This window comes from Neovison vison, chromosome 1, assembly GCF_020171115.1.
Source record: "Neovison vison isolate M4711 chromosome 1, ASM_NN_V1, whole genome shotgun sequence".
Lineage (NCBI taxonomy): Eukaryota > Metazoa > Chordata > Mammalia > Carnivora > Mustelidae > Neogale > Neogale vison.
Genome location: NC_058091.1, coordinates 120,354,139 through 120,366,272, shown reverse-complemented (window position 1 = coordinate 120,366,272; position 12,134 = coordinate 120,354,139). Strand labels below are relative to the sequence as shown.

The window sequence follows — 12,134 nt, the reverse complement described above, 5'->3', positions numbered from 1 at the left end:
GTCAGATATTAAAGAAGTTTCAACATTGTTTGGGCAATCACACACACTAGTTCCTTGTGTACATTTATAGTAATAAAATGGTTATATTATATGAATGTGCATATGTTATATATGTATATACATTTTCATTAAACATAGCATAAGCATGCTATGCTTGAGGAGTCATTGATGAAGGAGATAAATGTTAGGGAGAATCAAAGAAAAGGACAAGAAAAAATAATTTATTTCCGATATAGAATTCATGTCAGGTCCTCATACTTCAATCCAGACTGACCTGCAGGTCTTAGGATGCTGCTAATATAGGGGAGGGATCACAGTAAGGGTTATGCTTCAGGCACTGGACAGATGGTCAAATGTTTTGAATCATTGAGCCAAAGCCTGAAAAAAGGCCTTACAGACCCATTAAAGGAACCTTGAGAGAAGGTGTGAATGTGGGATTTATCTGTCATATTGTAGAATGAGATATGTCCATCCTCATATTCTAAGAAAATACACATTCTGGTAGGGTGCTCTCTTACAGTAAGCTGCATTTCTGGAGAAGTGAGTGCCCAGTACTCATCTTTATAAAACCTGATGGCCCAGAAACCATCCTCAGGTTTTATACAAATCCTCCCCTGCCTCATTACATTATTCCTGCATATTCCCAGGTCCCAGGCTCCACTATCTCTGATGTCTACTTCCCAGTAGCACCTCCCTGAGGTAATGACTGGGTGTCCCAGAACACAGGGAAGGGAATTAAATCTCTGTGGGTCCTTAGGTAGATCTTGAGGCTTCTTTCCACAGCTTACACATCTGTTCTCTTCAGACAAGATGAGTGCAGGATGGGCTGTGGCTGGATCTAGAATAACATTTGCTGCAAAGACAATAATATTCTCTGAAAGACAGAATAATATTCTCTGAAAAGGTTAGAGTGATCCTGGAAACAGAGAGCTGTGTTAGCCTGAGATATCTTGGGGCTGTGGGAGGTGTATATATTCTCAGAGGAGTTTTTCATCTGCCCTCCAGAAACTTCTCCAGAGACTGAGCTGGAGTGTAAGGAGTACAGGCCTTCTTAGACGACCAGGGAATGACTCACCAGCCTGGAAAAATTCTTTCCTCCAGTCTGAAAAGAACATAAATATGCATCATCAGCACTAATATTTGAATTTATTGGCACAAGAGGTAATTTCTTCCCTCTAACACTTATTTTGTTTATTTCCCAGATTTATTCAGTAACTTTTGCTTGACCTAAAGTTTTCACTGCTTATCTTATTAAATATTCCCATAAGAATTAATTCTTCTAACTTGTATTTTCTTTGATATTGAATAGAGATGACCCAAAATAATTATCCACTTTTTAAATAGGCAGCGAAGTTACATGTTTCCATTCCCTATACCGTTGCATTTAGGTGAGTTTATGTGACTGAGTTATGGTCAATAAAATGTGCACAGCAGAAAACATACCATTTATACTTTTGACAATAAATAGTTCATATGATATTTTTTCATTCTCATTCCCATTGTAACACTTTCCCACTCCTTCCATAGGTACAAAGCTAAGAGCAAAGACTCTAAAAATGGAGAATACAGGAGATCAGAAGATCCCTGGTTCTCAGAGGTACTATTTTAAAGGGAGTTGCCCAGGAGAACCATAGAACCAGATATTCTCATATTATCATTTGCAGAAGTGAGGAATACCAAGCCATTTTCTTAACCATGGCAATATAGGTATTTTTACAAAAACCAAAGTTAATTATACTACTCAATGCAGAAAGTACAGCCTAAAGATGAAAATACTACTATTAAACAAGAAAATGTGTGGTCTGGTTTAGTGCTTAGGCAATAGAAATGACAAAACAGATAAAGCTGACCACAAAACATCCATAATAAGCAGAGAAAACATTTGCTAAAACTGTTTCCTATGATCATTTGGAAAGCATATCATGTGTTCCTAAACACTGCAGATATGAAGGAATGTATTTGAAAAGAGAGTGCTCATTGAATCTGTTATTGACATCCTATCGAAAAACCTATTCATTCTCAAAATAATTATTTACTTTTTTTCTGGCATAAATCAAAATAAATAGAAAAACCTCCAATAAATGGGCAAGTATTAGAGTTTAAAAAGGTGACCTTTTCTAAACCAAGTACCAGCCCACCAAATGTCTTTGTAAACATAGTTTTATTGGAAGATAGCCACACTAATTCATTATGTAATGACTATGGCTCCTTAGTGTACAAGGCACCACTGAGTAATTGTGAGCAGACCATCCAGCCCACAAACCTTAAACTATTTATAATATGGATCTTTACAGAACAAGTATGGCAATCACTTTTCTAGACCACTCCAGAGAAGAGATGAAGTTAAATAGTGTTTTTTTAGCACAAAGGAAGAGCACAATTTCTTTATTAAACAAAGTGACTTAAGGAAAAGAACAAGTTAAAATGATGAATTTTTCATAGTTGCTTCAGGTGGCTTCAAGAAACCAACCATAAAAGGAGATGTATAAGAAAGTAAGTCAGATTGGCACATATGTCTACAGTTATTTTGGATATAATTATCGCTACATGAAGCTAACTGGGAGGAAATATATGAGAGGTCTACAAAATTCAGATTAAAAAAGTTCTCAAAAATAACATGAAGAAGGGCTCCTGGGTGGCTCAATGGGTTAAAGCCTCCGCCTTCTGCTCAAGTCATGATCCCGGGGTCCTGGGATCGAGCCCCACATTGGGCTCTCTTCTCAGCAGGAAGTCTGCTTTCTCCTCTCTCTCTCTCTGCATTCCTCTCTGCCTACTTGTGATCTCTGTCAAATAAATAAAATCTTAAAAAAAAAAAAAAGAACATGAAGCAAAAAGCTTCTGTAATGACTTAATAAATGGCTTGATAAATTCTCTCTCCCAAAGCAACAATAAGACTGGAAAAGTTCTCAAATTGGAACTTTGGAATTCTAGAAATGCACAAAGGCAACTGACAAGGGCACACAGCAAATTGAGATACACTCAGGAAAAACTAAAATGATTAATAAAAAATGTCCACAAAAGGATCTTATCTCATTAGAGTGGAATCAAGTTGAAAATGAAAACAGGAGCAAATTTTAGAAATAAAGAAACATTTGGTATTAAACAATATATTTATAAATAATCTGTGGAACAAAAAAGAAATCAAAGGAAAATTTAGAAGCTATTTTGAATTGAATGAAAATGAAAATATTACATCCCAAAATCTACTGGCTGCAGCTAAAAGCAGAGCCTAACGGGAAATGTAGAGTTTTAAATGTCTTCTATAGAAAAGGAGAATTAAACCAATTACTAATTAAACCAATAAACTAAGCTTCTCCTTAAAGAGACCAAAAAGTAAGTAATAAACCGAGCTTGAAGCAAACAAAAGTAATGAAATTAGAAATCAATGAAGAAGGGGCATCTGGGTGGTTCTATCGGTTAAGCATCTGCCTTTGGCTCATGTCATTTTCTCAGGGTCCTGGGATGGAGCCATGTTGTGGACTCTGCTCAGTGGGGAGTCTGCTTCTCCCTTCTCCTGTTCCTCCCACCCTTCATGCTCTCTCTCTCTCTTTAATAAATAAATAAAATCTTTATAAAAAGATCGATCAATAAAGAAAACCTTAAATTCAATATTTATGTCAGTCAGTTAAATAAATGTTCCTTCTTAGAAAAGTCAGCGACGTTCAATAATAAGAAGCACAGGCACTTGTTATATTGAGAACCAGGTGTTGTGTGGAAGTTCTGAATCATGAAACTATACACCTGAAACTAATATTACACTGTGTGTGAACTAACTGGAATTAAAAAAAAATTAAAAACTTTAAAAAAATAAGAGAAAAAAAATTTAAAGCCACAATAATCAACTCACACATACACATGAGGGGGTTTTGCAAGACAGGACATCACTATTAAACTCTCAGAAATTAGAAGGCTAAAATGGGATTTCTATGAAAATCCCTATGCCACTAAATTAGACTTAGATGAAATGCAGTAATTCTTTAAAATACAAATTACTGACAATGACTTAAGAAATAGAAAATCTAGATAGAGCTCTAACAAGTAAGATTTAATATCTTATTTATTAATTTATTACCAATAAATAATAATATTAATTAATTAATTATTAAGTATTAAGTAATAAAACTTACTAATTTATTAATATTTACTAATTTGTTAATTTGTTAATTTACTTATTTACTAACTAAAATTTACTAATTTGTTAATATCTTAGTTACTTATTAGTGATACAACTATATTATTATTATTATTTATATTATTATAAATATATTATACATATAATTATTATATTATATGTAATATTAATATTATTAATTATAAACTTTCCACAAAGAAATTCCCAATTCCAGTTGACTTTACTGGTGTACTTTACCAATATTTTAAAAAATAAATAATAGCAATATTCAACAAAATCCTCTAGAAAATAAAGGGGGGAGAGATATTTCTAAACTTATTCTAGGAGGATAGTATCACACTGATTTCAAAGCCAGAAAAAAATCACAGATATCTTTTATGAATACAAATGCAAAAACTATCAATAAAAACTAACAAATAGAATATAACAAGACATACAAAAAAGATTATAGATCACCATCAAGTGGGTTTTGTGCCCAGGATGTAAGATTAGTTTAATGTGTAAACATCAATTAATGTAACAAGCCATACTAATAAAATAATCAACAAAATGACATAATCATCTCAATAGGCACAGAAAAAGCATTTGATTAAATCTAATACCATCATGATAAAAAAATCAATAAACTAGAAACAGATGGGCAGTTTTCAACCTAATAAAGTGAATCTATGAAAATATACAACAGATGAAAGACTTAATAATAAAATAATGTGTTTTTTTCACTTCATGGTAGGAATCAAGGATATCTGCTTTTGCTATTTCTATTCAACATTGTAATGGAGATTCTATGCAGTTAGTTTAAAAAAAATCCAGATTTGAAAAAAGAAGCAAATCTCCTTTTATTCACAGTTGACTCATTATTCCTAAATAAAATCATACAAATGTCCATAAAAGTCTACTAGAACTTGACCAATGAATTCAGTAAGGTTACAGGATTAAAAAAAAAAAAATCGACACACAAACTCTAATCATGTCTAAAGTGAAATTAAACTATTCATTCACAATTTCAAAGAATGTCAAATAAGAAGAAATTTAATGAAAAGATGAAGATTTGTACACTAAAACTACAAAACATTGCTGAGACAACACAGATGGTATAAGTAAAAAGAGAAACATTCTATACTCATGAATAGAAAGTCTAATATTAAAATGGCAATTGAAGGTTAGGCATCTGCCTTGGGGCAGGTCATGATCCCAGGGTCCTGGGATTGAGTTCCACATAGGGCTCCCTGATCTGTTGGGAGTCTGCTTCTGCCTGCAGCTCCCCCTTCTTTTTCATGCTCTCTGTCTCGCTGTCTCTGACAAATAAATACATAAAAAAATAAGTCTTTAAAATGGCAATTCAACCCAAGGCTACCTACAGATTCAACACAATTCCTAACAGAATTTTGTTTTTGTTTTTCTTTTGAAAAATTTTCAAGTAGATTCTAGAATTCATATGGAATTGCAAAGGAACCAAAATAGCCAAGATACATTTTTATAAAGATCAAAATGAGAAGACTTAACATCTTCAAATTTTATCTTCAGTTTGGATTAAAAATAGCAGGGAACCGAACAATCAAAAAAGGAAGCACATCTAAAGCATGAGAGTCCAACATTCATCAGTGATTCTTCTTCAGTTCAAACTAAAAATAGCAGAGAACTTAACAATTGAAAAAGAAAACATCTTCAAATTTCAAAACATAATATTAAATGATAGTAATGAAGAGAATGGCATGAAGACAGACAAATAGATCAGTAGAACAAAAGTTTAAATCCATTAATAAACTCGTGATCAATTGATATTTTCAAAAGAACCAAGGCAATTCAATGGGGGAAAGTATAGTCTTTTCAAGAGTTGGTATTGGCACATCAGATATCCACATGCAAAAAGATGTATTGGGATGTTTCCCTCATGCTATACAAAATATGTACTCAAAAAGAGTCATAGACCTAAAGGCAAGAGCTAAAACCATAAGACTTCCAGTAGAAAAAATGAAGAAAAAATATCTGAAACCTCAAATTATGCAAGGTCTTCTGAAATGTGAAGCTAAAAGCTTGAGAAAAAATAAACTGATATGTTGGATCTTATCAAAATAAAATCTTAAACATTTCAAAATACACAAATAGGAAATTGAAAGGGTGATATATTCTTCTAGTAAGCACATAACCACCAAATGCTTCTTTAAAATTAATTAATCTTTGGGAGGGAAGCAAGATGGTGGAGGAGTAGCAGACTGAAAAACCATTAGGGCCGAGGAATTAAGCTAGATTGTTATCAAATGAGTCTGAACACCTACAAATTCAACAGGAGATAGAGGAGAAGAAGAGCAGCAATTCTAGGAACAGAAAATTGACCACTTTCTGGAAGGTAGGATGTGTGGAGAAGTGAATCCAAAGTGACAAGAAGATAGAATGCAGGGGGAGGTACTAGCTCCTGGAAAGCAGTGGAGAAGTGGAGCAAAAAAATCAGAACTTTTAGAAGTCTGTGCCATTGAGGGATATTGTTCCAGAGGCTAAGCAGTAGTTGAGCCCTAAAGGGGACAGTGTGGTCTCAGGACCCACAGGATCACAGAAAGACTGGGGCTGTCTGAGTGTGGCAAGCTGCCAGGTATCATAGAGGGAAAGCTGGCTACAGAGATAGAGCAAAGGAGTGAGCTCTCAGTTTGGGTTACCTTAAACTGTGATCCAAGGCATAGTCAGGCCACTGTTTTTCAAGCAGGGACCCCCACAAGTGACAGATCTGAAGAAACTCCATCCTTCCTCCTCCAGGAGGACTGGTGCAGGAGCACGAGGCAGTTATCTGCTGGGTTTAGAGACAACAAATGGGGCTGTGCACCAGAGATAGAAACACTTGGTCACAGGACGTGTGAGCATGGAGTGCAGCCAGGGACCAGGGAGATGGGAGGGATTGATCACTTTTCTCTGAGGGTGCACTGAGGAGTGGGGCCCTGAGCTCTCTGCTCTGACAGGCCAGAGACTGGGAGGTTGCAATTTTCATTCCCATCCTCCAAAGCTCTACAGAAAGTGTTCAGGGAACAAAAGCTACCAAGAGTGAACCCGAGTAGATTACTTAGCCTGGCCCCTGGGAGGTGCAAATTTGCCTCAGACAAAGATATTTGAGAATCACTGCAACAGCCCCCAACCCCTCCAGAAGATCAGCAATATCATCCAGGCAAGACCAAATTCACTGATCAAGGAGAGCTGCAGAACCAGAGCTAGAGGAAAGCAACACATAGAATTCATGGCTTTCTTCCCCAGTATCTTTAGTCTTGCAAAGTTAAATGTTTTTAATTTTATTTTTTTCTAATCCTATTTTTTTAACTTTTCCTCTTTCCTCTTCTAATGTTTTTAAATTATTTTATCTTAACAATACCTTTTTAAAAAAATCTTTTTAAATTTTCATTGTTATGGTCATATTTTATCCCTTTATTTAACCTAATTTTTTGTATACATATAGTTTTTTTTTTCTTTAAAATGTTGGGATACAATTTCTTCTAATAGGTCAAAATATACCCTAAATCTAGCACATGGATTTGTTCTAGTCTCCAGCCATATCACATTCTCTCTCTCTCTCTCTTGTTTTTTTCCCAATTAACTTATCTTATCAATTTCTTTTTTAGAATCACCTTTTACTTTTCACCTTTACAGGCATATTGCATCCCTTCATCATGTTTACCCTGATTTGTGTGTGTGTGTGTGTGTATACACATATGTTTTTCTTTCTTTAAAATTTTGGGAGGTAGTTTCTTCTAAGAGCCAGAATACACCCCAAATCAAGTGGGTGCTGTGCTCTATTCACCAGTCTAATATATATTTTTATTTCTTATTTTTTTATTTTTATTTTCCTCCCTTTTTTCTCCCCCCAGTTTTGGGACTCTTCTAACTTGATTGTATATTTTTCCAGGATCTTTGCCACCCTTTTAGTTTTTTATTCTCTTGTTCATATATTCTTATCTGTATTAAATGACAAAGTGGAAAAACTCACCAGCCACCCCCCCCCAAAAAAAAGGAATAAGAGGCAATACTGATGCCTAGGGACCTAATTAATATGGACATTGGTAATATGTCAGAACTAGAGTTCAGAAAGATGATTATCAAGGTGCAAGCTGGGCTCAAAAAAGGCATGGAACATATTAGAGAATCTCTTTCTGAAGAAATTTCTGAAGAAATTAAATCACTTTCTGGAGAAATAAAAGAACTACAATCTAACTAAGTTGAAATTTTAAAAAGCTATTAATGGGGTCCAATAAATAATGGAGGTTCTTACTGCTAGGATAAGTGAGGCAGAAGAGAGAATTAGTGATATTGAAGACCAAAAGATGGAGAATAAAGAAGCTGAACAAAAAAAAAGAGACAATTATTGGACAATGAGGGGAGAATTTGAGAGATAAGTGACATCACAAGGGAAAACAATATTAGAATAATTGGGATCTCAGAAGAAAAAAGAGAGAGGGAGGCAGAAGGTGTATTGGAGCAAATTATTATAGAGAATTTTCCTAATATGGCAAAGGGAACAAGCATCAAAACCCAGGAGGCTCAGAGAACCCCCCCTCAAAATCAATAAAAATAGGTAAACCCCATCATCTAATAGTAAAACTTACAATTCTTAGTGACAAAGAGAAAATCCTGAAAGCAGCTCGGGAACTCTGAAACATACACTGGTAGAAATATTAGATTGGCAGCAGACTTATCCACAGAGACCTTGCAGGCCAGAAAGAACTGTAATGATATATTCAGAGCACTAAATGAGAAAAATATGCAGACAGAATATTATATCCAGCTAGGCTATCATTGAAAATAGAAGTAGAGATAAAAAGCTTCCAGGGCAAACAAAAACTAAAAGAATTTGAGAACACCAAATTAGCCCCACAGGGAATATTGAAAGAGTTTCTCTAAGCCAAGAGAGACTCTAAAAGTAATAGAAGTGAAAGGAACAGAGACAATATGCAGTAACAGTCACCTTACAGGCAATACAGTGACACTAAATTCATATCTTTCAGTAGTTACCCTGAATGTAAATGGGCTAAATGCCCCAATCAAAAGACACAGGGTATCAGAATGGACACAAAAAAACAAGACCCATTGATATTCTGTCTACAGGAAACTCATTTTAGACCCAAAGGCACCTCCAGATTTACGGTGAAGGGGTAGAAAACAGCTTACCATGCTAAAGGATATCAAAAGAAAGCTGGAGCAGCAATCCTTATATCAGACAAATAAAAGATGAGGAAGGACACTATATCATACTCAAAGGGTCTGTTCAACAAGAAGAGCTAGCAATTTTAAATATCTCTTCCCCTAACAAGGGAGCAGCCATTTATATAAACCAATTAATAACAAAATCAAAGAAATACATCAACACTAATAGAATAATAGTAGGGGACTTTAACACCCCCCTCACTGAAATGGACAGATCATACAAGCAAAAGATCAACAAGGAAATAACGGTTTTAAATGATAACAGTGGACCAGATGGACATCACAGATGTATTCAGATCATTCTATCCCAAAGCAACAGAATACACATTCTTCTCTAGTGCACATGGAACATTCTCCAGAATAGATCACATCCTGGTTCACAAATCAGGAATCAACCAGTGCCAAAAGATTGGGATTATTCCCTGCATATTTTCAGACCACAGTGCTCTGAAGCTAGAACTCAATTGCAAGAGGAAAGTTGGAAAGAACTCAAATACATGGAGGCTAAAGAGCATCCTACTACAGAATGAATGGGCAACCATGAAATTAAAAAATAATTTAAAAATCATGGAAACAAATGATAATGAAAACACAATTGTTCAAAATCTTTGGGACACAGCAAAGGTGGTCCTGAGAGGAAAGTATATACCAATAGATGCCTTTCTCAAGAAACAAGTATGGTCTCAAGTACACAACCTAACCCTACACCTAAAGGAGCTGGAGAAAGAGCAGCAAAGAAAGCCTAAACCCAGCAGGAGAAGAGAAATCATAAAGATCAGAGCATAAATCAATGAAATAGAAATCAAAAGAACAGTAGAACAAATCAATGAAACCAGGAGCAGCAGGTTCTTTGAAAGAATTAATAAGATTGATAAAACCCTGGCCAGACTTATCAAAAAAAAAAAAAAAAAAGAGAGAGAGAGAGAGAGAGAGAGAGATAAAGGACCAAAAAAAATAAAATAATGAGTGGAAGAGGATAGATCATAACCAACACCAAAGAAATACAAACAATTATAAGAACATATTATGAGCAACTATACGTCACATATATGACAATGTGGAAGAAATGGACATATTCTTAGAGTGATATAAACTACCAAAACTGAACCAGGAGAAAATAGAAAACCTGAACAGTCCCATAAACAGTATGGAGATTGAGGCAGTCATCAAAAATCTCCCAACTAATAAGAGCCCAGGGCCAGACAACTGCCCAGAAGAAGCAAACATTTAAATAAGGATTAATACCTATTCTCCTGAAACTGTTCCAAAAAATAGAAATGGAAGGGAAACGTCTAAACTCCTTTTATGAAGCTAGAATTACCTTGGTCCCAAAACCAAACAAAGACCCTTATCAAAAAGGAGAATTACAGACCAATATCCTTGATGAACACAGATGCAAAAATTCTTACCAAAATACTAGCCAATAGGATCCAACAGTACATTAAAAGGATTATTCACTACAACCAAGTAGGATTTATTTCTGGACTGCAAGGTTGTTTCAACATCCACAAATCAATGTGATACAATACATTAATAAAAGAAAGAATAAGAACCATATGTATTCTTAGTAGATGGTGAAAAAACATTTGACAAAGTACAGTATCCTTTCATGATCAAAAGTCTTCATGGGGGCCTGGGGGGCTCAGTTGTTAAGTGTCTGCCTTCAGCTCAGTTCATGATCCCAGAGTCCTGGTATCAAGCCCCACATTGGGCTCCCTGCTTGGCAGGAAGCCTGCTTCTCCCTCTTTCACTCATCCTGCTTGTGTTCCCTCTCTCTCTGTGTCTCTCTAACAAATAAATAAAGTCTTTTAAAAACAAAACAAAAAACAAAAAACCTCTTCAAAGTGTAGGGATAGAGGGTACATACCTCAATATCATCAAGGCCATCTATGAAAAACCTACAGCAAATATCATTCTCAATGGAGAAAAACAGAGCTTTTCCCCTAAGGTCAGGAACACGGCAGGGATGTCCACTATCACCAGTGCTATTTAACATAGTACTAAAAGTCTGAGCCTCGGCGATCAGACAACAAAAGGAAATAAAAGCCATCCGAATCAGCAAAGAAGTCACACTCTCACTCTTTGCAGATGATATGATACTTTATGTGGATATCCCAAAAAACTCTACTCCAAAATTGCTAGAACTCATACAGAAATTCGGTAAAGTGTCAGGGTATAAAATCAATGCACAGAAATCAGTTGCATTTCTATACACCAATGGCAAGACAGAAGAAAGAAAAATTAAGGAGCCAATCCCATTTATAATTGCACCCAAACCATAAGTTACCTAGGAATAAACCTAACCAAAGAGGCAAAAGATCTGTACTCAGATAAATATAAAGTACTTGTGAAAGAAATTAAAGAAGACACGAAAGATGGAAAAACTTTCCACACTCTTGGATTGGAAGAACAAATATTGTAAAAATGTCTACACTACTGAGAGCAAGCTACACATTTAATGCATTCCCTATGAAAATACCATCCCTTTTTTCCAAAGAAATGGAACAAATAATCCTAAAATTTGTATGGAACCAGAAAAGAACCTAAATAGCTAGAGGAATGTTGAAAAAGAAAGCCAAAGTTAGTGGCATCACAATTCCAGACTCCAAGCTTTATTAAAAAGCTGTCATAACAAAGAGGCAACCCACGGAATGGGAGAAGATATTTGCAAATGACAGTACAGACAAAAGGTTGATATCCAGGATCTATAATGAACTCCTCAAACTCAACCCACACAAAACAGGCAAACACATCAAAAAATGGGCAGAAGATATGAACAGACACTTCTCCAATCAAGACATACAAATGGCTATCAGACACA

General features: G+C 35.2%; 1 protein-coding gene across 1 annotated transcript in view; it reads right to left on the bottom strand.

The window, feature by feature from the left end:
- Window positions 1–210: 210 nt before the first annotated feature.
- The window catches only part of LOC122904894 (butyrophilin subfamily 1 member A1-like), a 30,443-nt gene continuing 18,519 nt past the window's right edge, over window positions 211–12,134 (bottom strand). Inside the window, exons 8-9 of the mRNA XM_044246240.1 lie at window positions 1,076–1,102; window positions 211–853 (exon numbers count right to left, since the gene is read on the bottom strand). Coding sequence (XP_044102175.1) covers window positions 324–853; window positions 1,076–1,102 — 557 coding nt within the window. The 3' untranslated portion in view covers window positions 211–323. The remainder of the gene's footprint in view (window positions 854–1,075; window positions 1,103–12,134) is intronic.